General features: G+C 39.4%; 1 protein-coding gene across 1 annotated transcript in view; it reads right to left on the bottom strand.

The window, feature by feature from the left end:
* Positions 1-2,221: 2,221 nt before the first annotated feature.
* Positions 2,222-19,100, bottom strand: part of LOC126109657 (uncharacterized) — a 53,037-nt gene continuing 36,158 nt past the window's right edge. The window contains exons 3-4 of the mRNA XM_049914704.1: positions 14,563-14,741; positions 2,222-2,579 (exon numbers count right to left, since the gene is read on the bottom strand). Of these exons, the coding sequence (XP_049770661.1) occupies positions 2,383-2,579; positions 14,563-14,741 (376 nt within the window). The 3' untranslated portion in view covers positions 2,222-2,382. The remainder of the gene's footprint in view (positions 2,580-14,562; positions 14,742-19,100) is intronic.

Genomic DNA, 19,100 nt, shown 5'->3' with positions numbered 1-19,100 from the left:
ATTAAGAGGTAAATCCAAAAATATGATGCACAAAAAGCAAGCAAAAAGAAGTATCTACCTTCAGCTTTAATAAACAATATAAATTATGTAAATTTAAATGCAGGAGATTTGGTCATAAGTGAAAAAGAACTTAGTACACTATTGAATGTCGTCTGTTTATTACGTTTTAATCTGTTCTACAGTATACATACACTAAATCCAAGAATACACTACATTAATGCCACTGTACAATCAAAATGTCCAGCTGATATGTAATGATACAACATGTATCAGTTGAGGCACTGAGAACGATAAGGACCTAAGCACATCACTGTTGCTTTTGATATTGTATCATGTATGCATGCTCATGACATCTGTTCATCTTATGGTGATTCAGGTTTATCTGTGCTGCAGGCCCACATTGCATATATGAACGTTAATAAAAAGCTGTCTAGCTGATTTCTCGTACATTTGCTTTTATTTCAGCCCAATGACGTGCTTTAGGTCCTTGTTGTTTTCATTCCCTCAATTGAAGTACATTAAATGCTTGAACAATAAATAAATAACAATTTTGCAAACTGAGCTCAGGCTGCCACCAGGTAGATCTTTCAGTATGTTATGGGGAAGGAGGAGGAGGAGATCAGTGTTTAACGTCCCGTCGACAAAGAGGTCATAAGAGACAGAGCACAAGCTCAGATTAGGAAAGTATGGGGAAGGAAATCAGCCGTGCCCTTTCAAAGGAACTATCCCGGCATTTGCCTGAAGTGATCTAGGGAAATCACGGAAAACGTAAATCAGGATGGCCAGACGTGGGATTGAACCATCGTCCTCCCGAATGTGGAGTCCAGTGTACTAACCACTGCACCACCTTGCTCGGTATATGTTATGGGGAAAACCAGTACAACATATATCTGCAGGGTTAAAAGATGTTCAGCTCTGATGATTCTTTTGTTGTTACCCTTGGGTGATACAACAGTTTAGACAAAAAGAGAATAGAAGCTTTTGAAATGTGATGATACAGAAGAGTGCTGGAGATTAGATGGGTATATCATATAACTAATGAAGAGCTACTGAATAGATTTGGGGAGGAAAGAAATTTATGGTACAACCTGACTAGAAGAAGGGTCTGTTTGGTAGGACACATTCTGAGACATCAGGGTATCATCAATTTAGTACTGGAGGGAAGTGTGTCGGTGGGGGGGGGGGGGGGGGGGGTTAAAACTCATAGAGGGAAACCAGGAGATGAATACAGTAAGCAGATTCAGAAGGATGTAGGTTGCAGTAGTTAGTCAGAGATGAAGAGAGCTGCACCAACAACAACAAACATGCTGAATGGATGGACAGTAGCAGTAACTGGGCATGCTACTGGTTGTCAACTGGTGGATACATGGTGTGCAGTGTCTTAGTGTCACCCATATTCCTTAGATATTACTTTACATCCTGTTAGGGACAGAGTCCACCATCTTCATGTGCACTGATGTGGCAAGGCATTAGACTACTGCCCATCATGAGATTGAATGCCACCTGGTTAGTTATTTTCATATTCCATGGATCATTTTGCACAATAAACCATAATGATATGAAACAAGTCATTTTACACTCACATCACTAATTCATTTGTAAATGTGGCTACATGCTAAACATTTACAAGTTTATTTTATTTTTTTTATTTTTAGTATACAGATGTGAGTTAGTAGTTCCTACCCCTCACTGTTTATACATTGCAATAACATAAATTTTTCTATGGAATAAAAAGAGTTGTCAAGCAGAAAAGTTTTCAGTTTGTTTTCAAATTTTACTTTGATGACTGTCAGACATTTTATATCACAGGGTAAGTGATCAAAAATTCTTGTTGCAGCATTGTGGATTATTTACAACAAACTTCATTAGAGAATAAATATACTGTGAAGCAGTAGCCACAATGCTCTACTCCTTAAACAATTATCTACAAGATGAGCATAGTTGAGGACCACATAATATTCTTACAGCATGTTTCTGAGCAGTGGAGATTTTCTTTCTTAAAGATGATTTACCCCAGAACATTATGCCACATCACATATACAAAATATGTCAATTTACATATTTTCCGCTCCCTGGTAGCATTGTGGGCATGTGGTGGGCTAAGGAAGGTATATACATGGAGCAGGGATGAATGTAGGATCATTTTAGTGATATACATGTCGAAAATTCTCTCTCTCTCTCTCTCTCTCTCTCTCTCTCTCTTTCTCTCTTTCTCTCTCTCTCTCTCTCTCTCTCTCTCTCTCTCTCTTCCTTCTGACCCCATCTTGAGAAAAGGTGTTTACCACATGCAGCAAACATTATTGTGTCCTCTGGGTGAGCATAAACCAAATGAAAATGTACGAATGGCACAGAACTGCTAACAGTACTGTGGCAGTACAGTGATTACTGCTGTGATGTAGCAGTACCATCCGCTGCATCACCAGTGTCTACAGGTGTGCTGGGAAGTTCTTCATCATCTGGTTGGTCCAGCATTAGAAATGAGAACCGGTGCCGAAGCCTTGCATATACAGCAGCTTGTCGGGGTACTCTCCGGAAGAATGACAGATCCAGGTCACTGCTGTCTTCCAGGTTAGGCAGCGCTGACCAACAAAAAATAAATAAAGAAGTAAATAAGGACTCGATACATTCAGGGTAAGACTCAGAGTAATAATAATAATCCAAACCACCCAAGGTGTGTACAAAACCCTTTGAGTACTATCAGTACAAATGCTTTTCTGCAGAAGAAGAGACTGTTACACATTTGAGCTTTCAGCCAAAGCCATCTTCAGAAAGGAAAAACATACACACAATCACACAAGCAAGTTATTTATTTATCGTATGGCAACAACAGCAAACAATGACATATACATAAAGTTTAATTTTACATGTATATCTAGTTAAGTATTTACATATACTTTAGTTTTACTTTTTGGCATAAATTTTATACACATTTTTAAATTGTGAAAATTACTAACTTAATATTACTGACTACTTCTACTGATATAATTGCAAGTTTAAAAAAGGCGGATACATTTAATCATAGTTCAATCATTAGATACTGAACTATGATTAAATGTATCTGCCTTTTTTTAACTGGAGGGTGTGACATGTAGACAACCCCTAAGGCGGTGTACCCGGGCAATGGACTGCTAAGGCAAGACGGCAAAAAGTCAACACTGCTGGCAGCCATAGTAGATCAGTCTCTCGTGACTACTCAAGACAACAACACAAGAAAACAAACTACAACAAAGATCCTTCCCAGAGCCAGACAAAGAGTATGAAGAATTTTGGACAAAGTATTAGTATTTTACAGATCAAAGTAAAAGGGCTGACAAAAAACAAATGTGACTACTTGAGCAAACTGCCCACAGACACAAGCAACTGCACCTCATGCACACATGACCACTATCTCTGGTGGCTCCAGGCAGAATGCAACTGTGTCAAACAGAAGTAGCTACCTGGAGCGGAGTGGGGAGAGATAGTAGGGCACTGGAGGGGCCAGAGAGGTGAACGCTGCCTGGCAAATCATGCTGGGACTAGCTGGTGGTGGCAAGATGCGGCTGCAAGGCTCAGTGTCAGGAGATGGTGGAGGGGGGAGGGGTAACAGGGAGCAGAAAAGGAGAGGAGCAGAAGAGAAGGGAAAAGGCTGGTGGGTGTGTGGGCAGAGAGTAGCACACAATGAGAGTGAGGAGACAGGGGATGGAAACTGTTGGCTGGAAAGTGAAGGGACAGTAGGTTACCGTAGGTTGAGGGTGGAATGATTTCGGGTGCAAAGGATGTGTTGTAATGATAATTCCCATCAGCACAGTTTGATTTCAGGAGTAAAGAAGATATGGTGAGGATAATTCCCATGTGCACTGTTCAGAACTGCACATATATCCTCACCACACACTCTCCGCTCCAGTCTGCGGCAACCTACTGTTCCCACACCCTAGACTCCCCTGTCCTAATGCCTCCTTCCAGTTCACATCATCTCACCCTCACTGTGCAATGCTCGCTGTCAGTGCACCCACCAGTCTTTTCCCCTTCTCTGCTCCTTTCCTTTTCCGCCCCCCCCCCCCCCAACCCCTGTCCTCCACAGCCTCCCAATGCTGCACCTGGCAGCCTTGTCTTGCCTCTATCTAGTTCCTGCATGCTATGCTACAAGTACTCTCAGAAAAGCCTTCACATCACTTAATCTTATATCTTAACAATTTTTTCTTTCACATAAATGCTGTTCTTGCTACTGCCAGTGTACATTTTATATCCTCTCTATATAGGCTATCATCATTTATTTTCCTGTCCAAATATTAAAACTCATTTATCGCTATGAAAGTCTTATTTCCTAACCTAATCCATTGGCATAGATGAGTTACTTTGATGACACTCGGTTACCCTTGTTTTACTTTTTTTTTTTTTTTTCATCTTATAGCTGATGTTCCAATTCTTTTGCTATGGGACAGGGAATATGATGTAGGTGGTGACCTGGTAAAGATAGCTACTCAAACTGGTGGCACTAATGCAGATTTCGTTCAACTATTTCAGCGTCATGATTGGCCTCACCTTGATGTGACTGTTAGGTGCATTAACGGGGGGCTGGGGAGGACGCTGATGGCAGAGGGCATGGGTCACATCTCAGTGGTGTCAGTTGGGTTTATCAGTAAATCGGGTTTCACTAGGCATGGCCTACACCTCAATAGGCATGGGAAGGGGAGGCTGGCTAAGCTTATAGGTGACAGCGTAGTGGGTGGTGGTGGGAAAAATTCCTGTAGTAGTTGGTGTTAGAGCTGCACCATTTTTAGATTGAAGTCAGCTGATAGGTATACCTGCTTAAAGGAAGTCCCTCTAAGCGCAAACCTTCTGAGGATGTACTGTTTCCAAGTAGAGAAAGAATTAACATATTTCATCAAAATATGAGAGGTATTAGAGATAAAGTTAGTGAACTGCTTATAGATTTTATAGGTATATCAGAGCACCACTTAAATAATTTGACAATTCAGAGGCTTCCTTTACCAGGATACAGATTAGCTGGCTGTTTCTCAAGGAGTTACTTGCGGGGTGGGGGAGTGGATATGTACGTAAGAAACAGTATTCCATTTGAGTCCATAGACATATCATGACACTGCACTGATCAGATATTTGAATGTTGTGCAGCGGCAGTTGAATTTAGTGAAACTAAAATTCTGATTGTTGCTGTTTATAGGTCCCTTAACTCCAACTTCAGAGCATTTCTGCTCAAGCTAGAGAGGGCTCTTGATTCACTTGGTGGAAGTACCAGAAACTAGTTATATCTGGTGACTATAATTTAAATTTTGTATATGATGGTGCAAGAAAAAGGATGTTAGTAGATCTCCTAAAGTCATATGATCTGACTGTGTTCTTTCCAACTAGGGTGCAAGGGAACAGTAGCGCGGCCATAGACAACATTTTTATTCATTCTTCATTACTAGATGCGCATTCTGTTAGCAAAAGTGTGAATGGCCTTTCAGACCATGATGCACAAATTTTAACACTGAAAGGCATTTGTACTCAAACCAATGTCATATGTAATTACAAACTATATAGGAAAGTTAATCCAGGAGCGATAGAGAGTTTTTAAACCTTGTCAAGGAACAAGAGTGGCAGGATGTTTATAGTGCCGATAATATAGATGATAAATATAATGCTTTCCTTAACACATTTCTCATGCTCTTTGAGAGTTGCTTTCCATTAGAACATTATAAACAGGGTACCAGCAGTAATGGGCACCCTGGGTGACTGACTAGTGGGATAAGAATATCATGTAGAACAAAGTGGGAATTACATCAAAATGTTAGAAGTAGTCACAATCAAGCTACAGTAGCACATTACAAACAGTATTGTAAGGTGCTTAAAAATGTTATTAGGGAAGCAAAGAGTATGTGATGTGCAAATAGAATAGCTAATTCACAGGATAAAATTAAAACCATATGGTCAGTTGTGAACAAAGTGTCTGGTCAGCAGCACAAGGTTGGCGATATAAAGTCAGTTCACAGTAAAAATATTTCTGTTACTGATAAATCAGGTGTATGTACAGTATTTAACAATCATTTTCTGAGCATTGCTGGTGAATTAAATAAAAATTTAGTTTCTACATAAAATCATATAACTTTCTTGGCAAATGCCTTTTCGAGATTGATGTCTGAAATAGTCCTCTGTGATACAGACAAGAGGGAGATTGAGTCAATAATTAAATCACTGAAGACTAAGGATTCTCATGGTTATGATGGAGTGCCTAGCAGAATATTAAAGTACTGTGCTGCACATGTTAGGCCTGTATTTAACCATATTTGTAATTTTTCCTTTAGGAATGGTCAGTTTTCTGAGCGATTAAAGTACTCAATAGTAAAGCCGCTTCATAAAAAGGGAGAAAGGGATAATGTAGATAATTTTATACCTATTTCTATGCCATCAGTGTTTGCAAAAGTTATTGAAAAGGCTGTGTATGTAAGGATAATTGATCATTTTATATCACCCCGATTTGCTATTGATTGTACAGTTCAGCTTTAGAAGTCGTTTAACAAGTGAAAATGCTATATTCTCTTTTCTCTGTGTGGTACTGTATGTGCTAAACAAGAGATTTCAAACACTTTGCATATTTTTTGATTTAAGTAAGGCATTTGATTGTGTTGATCACAAAATATTGCTCCAGAAGTTGAACCATTACGGAATACGGGGAGTAGCTCACAATTGGTTCACCTCTTATTTTACCAACAGGCGGAAAAAGGTCATTTTTCACAATGTTGATAATGGCTGTGATGTGGGGTCTGAGTGGGCTATTGTCAAGGGGGGCGGGGGGGGGGGGGGGGGGCAGGGATCAGTGCTGGGGCCACTCCTGTTCCTGTCCCTTATTACAGGTAACTCTAAAATGTTTCCGTTTGCTGATGACACTAGCTTGGCAGTAAAGGATGTTGTGTACAACATTGGCTCAGTTTCAAATAGTGCAGTACATGACCTAAGTTCATTGTTGTTGTGGTCTTCAGTCCTGAGACTGGTTTGATGCAGCTCTCCATGCTACTCTATCCTGTGCAAGCTTCTTCATCTCCCAGTACCTACTGCAATCTACATCCTTCTGAATCTGCTTAGTGTATTCATCTCTTGGTCTCCCCCTACAATTTTTACCCTCCACGCTGCCCTCCAATACTAAATTGGTGATCGCTTGATGCCTCAGAACATGCCCTATCACCCGATCCCTTCTTCTGGTCAAGTTGTGCCACAAACTTGTCTTCTCCCCAATCCTATTCAATACTTCCTCATTAGTTATGTGATCTACCCATCTAATCTTCAGCATTCTTCTGTAGCACCACATTTCAAAAGCTTCTATTCTCTTCTTGTCCAAACTATTTACCGTCCACGTTTCACTTCCATACATGGCTACACTCCATACAAATACTTTCAGAAATGACTTCCTGACACTTAAATCTATACTCGATGTTAACAAATTTCTCTTCTTCTGAAACGCTTTCCTTGCCATTGCCAGTCTACATTTTATATCCTCTCTACTTTGACCATCATCAGTTACTTTGCTCCCCAAATAGCAAAACTCCTTTACTACTTTAAGTGTCTCATTTCCTAATCTAATTCCCTCAGCATCACCCGACTTAATTCGACTACATTCCATTATCCTCGTTTTGCTTTTGTTGATGTTCATCTTATATCCTCCTTTCAAGACACTGTCCATTCCGTTCAACTGCTCTTCCAGGTCCTTTGCTGTCTCTGACAGAATTACAATGTCATCAGCAAACCTCAAGGTTTTTATTTCTTCTCCATGGATTTTAATACCTACTCCGAATTTTTCTTTTGTTTCCTTTACTGCTTGCTCAATATACAGATTGAATAACATCGGGGAGAGGCTACAACCCTGTCTTACTCCCTTCCCAACCACTGCTTCCCTTTCATGTCCCTCGACTCTTATAACTGCCATCCGGTTTCTGTACAAATTGTAAATAGCCTTTCGCTTCCTGTATTTTAGCCCTGCCACCTTTAGAATTTGAAAGAGAGTATTCCAGTCAACATTGTTAAAAGCTTTCTCTAAGTCTACAAATGCTAGAAATGTAGGTTTGCCTAAGTTCATGGCTTGTAGAAAATAAACTAACACTAAATCACAGTAAGACTCAGCTTTTACAGTTTCTAACACACCATTTAACAAAACCTGACATTTTAATTTCACAGAACGGACATATGATTAGTGAAACTGAACAGTTCTGATTTCTAGGTGTTCATATAGATAGTAAGCTGTCGTGGAAAGCCCACATTTAGGATCTTGTTCAAAGACTTAATACTGCCATTTTTACTATTCGCACGGTATCAGAAGTGAGTCATCGTTTGACACAAAAATTAGTCTACTTTGCTTATTTTCATTCTCATATGTCATATGGTATTATATTTTGGGGTAACTCTTTCCATTCTAAAAGGATAATTGGCTCAGAAATGGGCAGTTCAGGCAGTAAGTGCTGAAAGTTTACGAACCTCTTGTCGACCTCTGTTCACGAGTCTGGGTATTTTGGCATTGGCCTCTCAATATGTATATTCCTTATTGTTATTTCTTGTTACCAATATTAGCTTATTCCTGAGAATAAACAGCTTTCACTCGGTTAATACTCGGCAGAAATCAAACCTACATTTGGATCAGACTTCCTTAACTCTTGTGCAAAAAGGTGTGCAGTATACTGCTGCATCCATTTTCAATAAGCTGCCACTCAAATTCAAAAATCTTAGCAGTAATCCATACGCTTTCAAATCGAAACTAAAGAGTTTCCTCATGAGTCACTCCTTCTATTCTGTCGAGGAGTTCCTTGAAAAATTAAGGTGATTCTTATTGTATTGCTGATAGCATTTACTTAAACTTATGACACATTTTTCACGTACATGAACATCTATTTTTATCTGTTATTACTTTTATGTTGTAATTTCATGTACTGACACATTCCATGACCTTGGAGATTTGCTCCTCAATTTGGTCCTATGGAACTTGACATGTAAATAAAAATAATAATAATAAAAAAAAAAAAGAAATAATCTCTGACAGAATTACAATGTCTTTAGCAAAGCTCAAGATTTGTATTTATTCTCTCAGAGTTTCCTTTCTAAATTTCTCTCTGGTGTTTTCTGTTGCCACTTGCACAATGTGACTGAGTGACATGGTGGATATTTTGCAAAGACTGTCTCACTTCCTTCTCAGCTACTTCCTGTCCTTTGAGTCTTATAACTGCAGCCTCATTTCTGTACAAGTTGTACATAACATTTTGTTCCCTGTATTTTATTTTTGCTATCTTAAAGACATGTGACAACTAGCAACTAACCATTTGATGAGGCATTTACAGTAGAGCAAAACTTGCAGAAATTTACTCTTGCAAGCCACTTCAGCAAGTTAATTTCAGGAAATTGCTGCAGTACTTGCAGAAGTGTTTCCTCTAGAATTCCACCATTAGATAGGATGTGGAAGTTTGCAGTGCTATAGTTAAAAAAAGGACAGTTTCTCTGCTGTTGAATTATTATTATTAATATTAATTTTACAATTATTGTTATTATTGAAGAAAAAATGTTACTAAAATAAATTTTTAAAAAATATTTGGGTACTGAAATGGAGAGATAGGTATATATATTTAACGTCATCAAGAAACACTTTTGAATGAAATAAAATCAGTGGACCTTTTTCAGATTAAAAACTTTCTGAGAATGACATATGCTGCTTTTGAACCGCTCCTATCTTTTGTACAATGTAAAATTTGTAAATAGGATACACAAATGGGACAAGCTATACCACAATGAGTGGCATTTTAATTTCTCTTCAATTTTTGTAGACACCATTTATCACTTTTATTACTAATGTGAGTGTTTATAGTTATGCAACATTAAAAAATCTGATATAATTTAAAGACATTTGTACCACCATTTTACTTCCCCTTCTGATGAAACACAGTAATCTGTAAATTAATTTCTATTATATATGTTTAAGAGTTTCAGGAGTACATTGTTTTTAGACCATCTGTCATTGTGCCAGTGTCCTTTTCAACACTAACATTTTCATACTGGTACTGAACACATAAACCATCTCATACTTCATGATGCCACCGTGAAGAGGACCGTCCTAAGCCAGTTGCTCGTACATAAACACGAGCACCGTCTGGCTTGCCCTCTCCTGAGGCCAGCTCTCTATTGATGTCTCTGCTTTCGTACTTGAAAGATATTTTCAAGATGTGTAAATTATTCATCTATGTAAGTGGTCATCGATATATGAATAATTGTTATTGTCCTTCAATGTTTCAATAATGCTAACCTTGCCTGCCAGCTGTTCTATGTTTTAGCTAGGAGAACTGCAAGACTGCCAACATATCGTTTGCCGGCCGCTGCCAAACATCACTGATGTTTGAACTTGTAGCAGCCACTTGTGCATCCATGAGGCCTATTAAACCAATCTGTAAATGCAGTTTCTGGGCAGCTCTTCTGTGAATAATGCATAATATTAATGATCGACTTACAGCCAACAAACAATGTGCACTTTTAGTCCACTCCAGCGGTATTAAAGTAGATTACACAATATCTTGAATTATTAATTTCCCCTCTCTTAGTGGTAAATTTATCTGTGCCATGTGATAATTTAAACTAATCTTTTTTATGTATTTTTACTTGGCTGCTTCTTTTAATTAATGGCACTCCAGTTAATTTCCTGTTATCAAAATTTGTTTTTCAATTACCACTAAAGAGCACCACACAAAATGAGAGAGAAAAGTTTTCTTCTTGAACATAATAATTCAGTCTCTTGTCATGCTGAAAGAGAGCATGCTCACTGTGTGGATAAACTCTTCAAATTCTAAACTCAATTATAGCGCACTGTTTTTCACGCACTCAGTTACGTTACACACTGCCTATCACATGCTACAATTTAGAGCCCTCCAGTGGCAGAGGTCTGCAGATATGTAGCCATGAAGAATAAAGATGTAGAATGTTAATAACATTTATTGTCCTTAAAAGTATTCTCATAAAATATTCTGAGGTATTACTTTTCAGCACACCTCATAACAGGGCTTCCAGCCTTGATAATGATTTTGATTCAGTGAGGAGTCCAGAACTTCCTACAGGTATGCCACACCCAGCTGAGGCCACTCATTGGTGATTACATACTGTAGAGTTATTAGATTTCAAGGATGTTGACTGCTAACTTCCATCCAGTGTTCCAAATACTCCCTGTCATTTTCTGTGGGGCTAAGATTGGGTCAGTAGAGATGCATGAAGGTATCTTATTCTTTGTCAAACCAGGAACATGCACACACAGCTGTTGTCATATTGGAAGATGGGAGTGTCCACACATTTTCATCATGAAGATGTAGAAAAGATGGGAATACCTGGTCATTAAAAATTTTGAAACAAACATTTTGGTTCAAGTTCAGAGGAAATTGAATGAATGAGCCCAAGTAGTGATACAAAAAATACACCCAAAATATCACAAGACCATCTTTGGTCCGAACTGCACCCTCCACATGCTGCAGATTAAACATCCCACTGGGCCATCACCAGATTCAGTGCCTCATGCCATGAGAAAAGTGGCCAAATCGTGTCTTGTCAGACCACACCACTCCTCCAGTCAGCTACTGCCTACAGTCTGTGTTGTTTGGAACACTGAAGATGTATGCAGCCTCATGCACCACTATGGCCAAGGCCTTTTGTGATATACCTGACTCCAAATGTCCATTGCATGCAGCTCCTAGCTTGGCTGTATCATGGCACTGTCTTTCTTGATGTTTACCTCCACCTCATGGATCACTCCAGCAGTACCTCTATCCACATCAGAATTATCACCCACCAACAATCTCTCCATTAAAACAGCTGCCACTCATTCCATACTAAGGAGTGCCTTCCATTTACATCCTGTTGTAACATTACAAGCAGCTGGTTCGACTGTTGAAGTACAGACTGAATCTGACAGGTCAGCTGTGGCCCAGCATGAATGTTTGTTGGGGCAGCCAAGTTTAAGATGCACTGGAACAGCTGAGCTGAGTGCATGTGAATACGGCAAGCGAGTGACCCTCGGGGTTTTCCCAGACAGAATGAAGGACGTGTTCTGGCGGCATGGTTGCAGAGTGAGCTAAGATGGAGGGACCTTTTTATCTGAAGATTAAATAGTTAAAAAAAGTTATTAACATTGTTACCATTATTGTTTATAATAAACTCTAACAACTGAACTCATCATGGGAGTCACATAAGTGATTCACCAGATGAAAGAGGGTAATGTATGCAATATAATGAACAGATTGTTTTTCTAAATAAACAAATTAAAACATTTTATAAACAATTTAGTTTATTTATGTAAATAGTACCATAACTATGGAATCCTCCACAGAGAGACATGGTCTTATCAGCACGAGTTTCCTTCTTTAACATTCCAATAACTTTCAATATGTGTGTAATTGTAGTTGTGCTTTATAAAGTAGGTAAAGTTAGTGTTTTGACTTGAGTGCCAGATGTGGTGACTTATGTCTTTGGGATTTGTTTAAAAATGTTGAAGTAATGTATAAATGAGTTTTAAGAGGCTGCAAAATGACTGCAAAAATGTTTGTGTTTTATCAAGGGAATTTATATGAATTTGTTGCAAAAATTATGAATGGTGATCAGGATTAAAGTATCTGCGCTGAATCAAAGAGTATTCAGGGCAGAGCTCACGGCATTTCATCTGGAATTTTGTTGAGGTACTTTTTTGTCTTAGTTTCACCTGGAGTCAGCAGAGTTTTGGGTGATATGCATGCCACAAATGTTATTTTCATGTTGTGGGACTTATATATTATTATTTAGAGCATGTTGATTGGTGTAAATGCTGTGTCTGCACAAAGTATTTCCAAACTGTGCACTGTTGATAGATACTGAATGGTTATTCAGTGAGTTATTTGTGTGCAGCCACCATTCACATGTGCGTTTCTGAAAAATGAAAAGGATTTATATCGAAGTTGAAATGAATCTGTTTTGAACAATATTATTATTCTTTGGGATTTCAACCAATAGATCCAAACACAGTACATCTTTTATTAAATTACTTTCCAATGTCTCACTGCTAGTACAAGTTTTTCATATAAACATTATTGTGTCGTATTGTTGGGCTATAGAGTGATGGTGAATAGACATCCGCTATTGATGACAGCGAGTCATGGTCAAAGGTAATGGCCACATGTTGCCCAAACTCTGGCGGAACTTGCTACTACATCAGCATCCTACCCAAGGTCCTTCTCACCCCTCTAAATTGGTGTTCTGTTGCCCACCCAACCCCCACAACATCGACCACCTCTGTGCCACTCTCAGTACCAATCCCTTGCCACAGGTATCATACTCTGTGGAAGAGCCAGGTGCAAGATGTGCCCAATCCTCCCACCCAGCACTTCCTATTCCAGTCCTGTCACAGGCTTATCCTGTCCCATCAGGGTCTGGGCCACCTGTGAAAGCAGCAATGTCATTACCTGAGCTGTTTTAATCTTCCCCTCCACCACCACCTTTCCTGAACTGCAAACATGGGAGTTACCCTTACAACACATTCACAGCTCCTGAAATTATACTGCCCTCAACCTATGGTAACCTACTGTCCCCACACCCTCCACCAACAGTTTCCACCCGCCTCTGTCATATTACTTCCTCCCTATTCTTGCCCCCTCATCCTCTTCGTGTGTCACCCTCTGCCAACGCACCTGTTCATATTTCCTCTCCCCCACTCCTTTCCTTTTTTGCTCCTGGTTTACCCCCATCCTAACCTCCATGTCCTATAGCCTCCCAACTCTACACCTGTTGGCTGTCTAGTCCTGCACACTCTGCCAGACAGAGATTTTCTCTCCCCCATCGATACTCTGCTATCCCTTCCCTTTCCCCACCTCCTCCTGATTGCTGCTTCTGTACCACATGAGAGTTATATTCCAGTCCAAACTGCCAGAGATAGCAGTCATGTGTGTCTGAGGTGTGCTTGCTTGTTGAATGAGTGTGTGTTTGTTTCTTTTTCTGAAGACCTTGGCCAATTGTTGATGTGTAAGTATCTTTTTGTTGCACCTAGCTGCAACTCAACACGTTGTCTTTATGGTGAGCAGCAATCTACTTTTTCCTTATATTGTTGAGTCAAAAGACAGACAAAGACAGTACAAGAATGGAGTCCCAGAGAAGAAAAGAGATCACAAGGCAGACTATGTGATAAAGAATTGAAGAAAGTTGCAGGCTTCAACTGGCAGAGAACAGTAGCAGATAGAGAGGCACGGAAACTGTGACTGAAATTGTATTTGTTAGCATAAGATTAAAGTTTGTTACACCTTGTAATGGTAGATTTACCTGAAGATGGATCTTTGTAAGATTAAGGATTAAGCTGTTTGCTTTGAACCAATTGTAAGCCTGTTCCATTATTCTCCTGGCTGTGTGTGATGTCAATGTGTATGAGTCCATTATGAGTTTACTTGTGTCATTGGAGTCATACAACAGTTTTTTAAGACTCCCACAATCTTTTGATCAACCTCTGTGCTAGAAGCCAATTCATGAAATGGTCCTGCAGATAGGCTGCTACTGCAGTTTCAGGTGACCATCTGAATACTTTCGATCATTTAGTTGAATGAGCTGTGTACTCACCAATTAGGACAGACTGCACCTCCTGCAAGAGGCGCACCCTGTGCTGAAGTGAGTGAAGGAGGCTTCTGTTCTTCAGGAAGCTCGACTGGAAGTGAGCGAGCTTCAGCCGCACCTGCTGACAAACCTGCTGCAGCTCATCAGGGCTGGGGAGCTGAGAGCTGTCACATTCTTCCTGCCACCTGGTGAAAAAGTTAAGGGTTACTAACATAGTTTGTGTAATAAATCCTTGGCTGAAGTGCAGTTACAGTGTAACAGGATCTACCGCTGGGTGCAGCTGTCGGCAGTTTGTTTCCATTGGTCGTAGCGAATCGGGTGATAGTATATGGTAGCCGATGAGAATTGCTGAATCTAATGACTTCTTTTAGCGACATATGCAAATTGATTTTTTAAAATGGAAATACATTTTCCTGGAGACATTTGAGTCTTCAATTTATCTTTGATAAGGACAGAAGCTGAAGTAATTAATTAAAATTTGTGCCAAGGCTGGAACTTGAACCCAGATGTCGTGCTTACTAGGGCAGATGTGCTATCCATTGCAACACGCTGACATTGTGGCTAACACAGCTGCGTGGATTACCCTAGTCTAATGCCCTCCTTAACATAAACCTCAATTAAGAGGTGAAAAAACAAGATGAGTTGAAGTACGAATCAAGGCTTGTGTTAGGGAGGGCACTGGACTAGGGTCATCCATGCAGCTGTATAGTGTAGTGCATAGCACAAGTGACTAGTAAGCAGGAGACACAGGTTCAACTTCTGGTCTTGGGACAAATTTCAGTTCATTACTCCAGCTTCTCTCCTGATTGTTCTCAATATGGAGACTGGGAAGATAACTAGATGTGCTGACAGACTGGCTTGGAGCATAGCCTGAGGCCTAGGTTTAGTTGGAATGTGACAATTTGGATGTGAGTTGGTGAAACCAACAAATATCAACATGAACTTATGATTGCTGTCATAGATTGATGTCACATAGCCTGAGATATACATTCATCATTGCAATAACCTACTTTATGTCTTCTTCTCAGTTTTGCCAAAAATTCTGTCGATGTGGTTATGTTCTAATCTGTCGAAACAAAATATGAGCTGACTTTATTTATGAAGCATAGGAAATTACACATGAGCCTTCTGATTGGCTGCTGACAACTGACTCATGATTTGTTGTGTTCACTTCCCGTCATTCATTGCACCAACAGCTCCGACATCATCATGCAATGGAAAAGCCACAGTACATAGTAAAGACAACTTAACCAAACCCTTCTTTCATGTCTCATGATGCATTTTATCCAGCCAATTCTAGGTCAGGACTGTGTTGTACTTCTCCTATTTCACAGAGAACTAACAATACCCATATATAGGCTATGTTATAGTAGTGAAAAAATTATTTAACTGGATGGATAAAAAATTTACTCACCAAGTGGTGCCAGAACAAACACATAAAACACACGTTCTTTTTTTTTAAAGCCAGTGGCTCCTTCTTCATGCAGAAGGGTTGAAGGGGAAGGAAGAGGGGCAAAGAAAAGGACTGGAGAGGTCTAGCAAAACGGGTAGATTTTGGGAAAGTCACCCAGAACTGTGGGTCAGGGGAGACTTACCATACAGGATCTCATTCTGTACAGTAAGTCTCCCTTGACCCGCAGTTCTGGGTGATTTTCCCAAAATGTACCCCTTTCCCTAGACCTCTCCAGTAATTTTCCTTCAACCCTCTTTCCTCCCCATCAACCCTTCTGCCAGAAGAAGGAGCCACTGGTTTGAAAACTTGACAATTACAACCTTCTTTTATGTGTGTGTACTGCCACCACTTGGTATGTAGATTTTGTTATGCATCCCATTGAATAATTTTGTCAATAATTGATTGTTTTTGTTTCTATACTATAGTATGGTAGTTGGTTACTTCCAAATGCATTTTAAAGCTACTGTCATCTAACTCCCCCCCCCCCCTCCCCACCCCCTCTCTTCCACAGGGAGGAATCCATGTCCCCTTCCTGACTGTGCCTAGTGTAATTACATGCTGAAATGTTACATTATGCTATAAAGCATTTGTTTACCATGTATCTGAGGCAGGACATGAGATTGAGCCCAGTGTTTTCCTGTGCAGATGTGAAAAACTGCCTAAAAGCCCCATACAAGCTGGCCAGAACACCTGCCACCACAGTTAAACTATGAAGTGGTTTTGATCCAGGGCCAGTGCACTTCTATTTGTTCTGGAAGTGGCCACTTTAATTCGCTCCGCCAACCATTTCGGTAGTTTGTACAGTAAATGTTAATTCATTTGATGTCACACAAAAAAAAACAAGAAAAGTACCTATCACGTGATGAGCAACATGAAACCTAGATATAGACAAATTTTCCTCCTCCCGATACTCTCAAAAAGTTTTCAGAAGGTAATTTATAAAAAAAAGTCAATATTCGTAATACCTTCATCCATTTTCCTCAGTGGCTATTACAGTTATACTTATCATGTAGATAAGAACAATTATTATCCAAGTGTTGCAACTCAATGCTTATTTTATTTTTTACTAAACACATGTGACTAATAAGTCAACCATACAGAAAGTGAGCAAGTCATATGGAGCATGCACCAATGTGAAGTGAAGTGCATAAGCATGGCATACTCACAATTGGAAGCCTCTACTGTGGGCATCTGTCTTCTGATCAGAAGTATCTGGGCACCACTTGGAATGTGGAACTGACCACTAGATGTCATGAGAGGCAGACCCATCAGCAGAAATGGAAGTGGGGAGAATTGTGTTTTCTGAGCATTGCTGGTGAATTAAATAAAAATTTAGTTTGTACAGGAAATTATATAACTTTCTTGGCAAATACCTTTCCGAGATTGATGTCTGAAATAGTCCTCTGTGGTACAGACAAGAGGGAGATTGAGTCAATAATTAAATCACTGATTACTAAGGACTCTCATGGTTACGATGGAGTGCCTAGCAGAATATTAAAGTACTGCAGTGCACGTTAGCTCTGTATTTAGCCATATTTGTAATTTTTCCTTTAAGAATGGTCAGTTTCCTGACCAATTAAAGTAGTCAGTAGTAAAGCCGCTTTATAAAAAGGGAGAAAGGGATAATGTAGATTATTTTAGACCTGTTTCTATGCCATCAATGTTTGCAAAAGTTATTGAAAAGCTTGTGTATGTAAGGATAATTGATCATTTTATATCACACGATTTGCTATCAAATATACAGTTCGGCTTTAGAAGTCGTTTAACAACTGAAAATGCTATATTCTCTTTTCTCTGTCAGGCACTGGATGGGCTAAACAAAAGGTTTCGAACACTTGGCATATTTTTTTGATTTGACTAAGGCATTTGATTGTTTTGATCACAAAATATCACACCAGAAGTTGGACAATTACGGAATACGGGGAGTAACTCGCAATTGGTTCACCTGTTACTTTAGCAACAGACAGCAAAAGGTCATTATTCACAATGCTGATAACAGCTGTGATGTGGGGTGGGGTCTGAGTGGGGTACTGCCAAGTGGGGGGGCCCCCAGGGATCAGTGTTGGGGCCACTCCTGTTCCTGTTCCTTATTACAGGTAACTCTAAAATATTTCCGTTTGCTGATGACACTAGCTTGATAGTAAAGGATATTGTGTGCAACAATGGCTTGGTTACAAATAGTGCAGTACGTGACCTAAGTTCATGGCTTGTAGAAAATAAACTAACGCTAAATCACAATAAGGCTCAGTTTTTACAGATTCTAACACACATTTCAACAGAACCTGACATTTTAATTTCACATAATGGGCATATGATTAGTGAAACTGAACAGGGTCTTGTTCAAAGACTTAATGCTGTCATTTTTACTATTCGAACAGTATCTGAAGTGAATGATCATTTGACACGAAAATTAGTCTACTTTGCTTATTTCCATTCGCTTATGTCATAATGTATTAAATTCTGGAGTAACTCATCCCATTCTAAAAGGATATTTTTGGCTCAGAAAGGGTGGTTGGGCCAATAAGTGGTGTAAGTTCACGAACCTCTTGTCAACCTCTGTTCAGGAGTCTGGGTATTTTGACATTGGCCTCTCAATATGTATATTCCTTATTGTCATTTCTTGTTACCAATATTAGTTTATTCCCAAGAATAAGCAGCTTTCACTCGGTTAATACTCGGCAGAAATCAAACCTACATTTGGATCGGACTTCCTTAACTCTTGTGCAAAAAGGTGTGCAGTATACTGCTGCATCCATTTTCAATAAGCTGCCATTCAAGTTCAAAAATCTTAGCAGTAATCCATGCGCTTTCAAATCAAAACTGAAGAGTTTCCTCATGAGTCACTCCTTCTGTTCTGTTGAGGAGTTCCTTGAAAAATTAAGCTGATTCTTATTGTATTGTTGATAGCATTTACTTAAACTTATTGGCTGAAATTTTTTAGGTTCATGAACATTTATTTTTATCTGTTATTACTTTTTATGTTTTAATTTCATGTACTGACATGTTCCATGACCTTGGAGATTTGCTCCTCAATTTGGTCCTACGGAACTTGATGTGTAAATAAATAAATGCATAACAAGTAACAGCAGAA

This window comes from Schistocerca cancellata, chromosome 12 (genome assembly GCF_023864275.1).
Source record: "Schistocerca cancellata isolate TAMUIC-IGC-003103 chromosome 12, iqSchCanc2.1, whole genome shotgun sequence".
Classification (NCBI taxonomy): domain Eukaryota; kingdom Metazoa; phylum Arthropoda; class Insecta; order Orthoptera; family Acrididae; genus Schistocerca; species Schistocerca cancellata.
The sequence above is the reverse complement of the archived record's forward strand: the minus strand, read 5'-3'. Positions and strand labels throughout refer to the sequence as shown.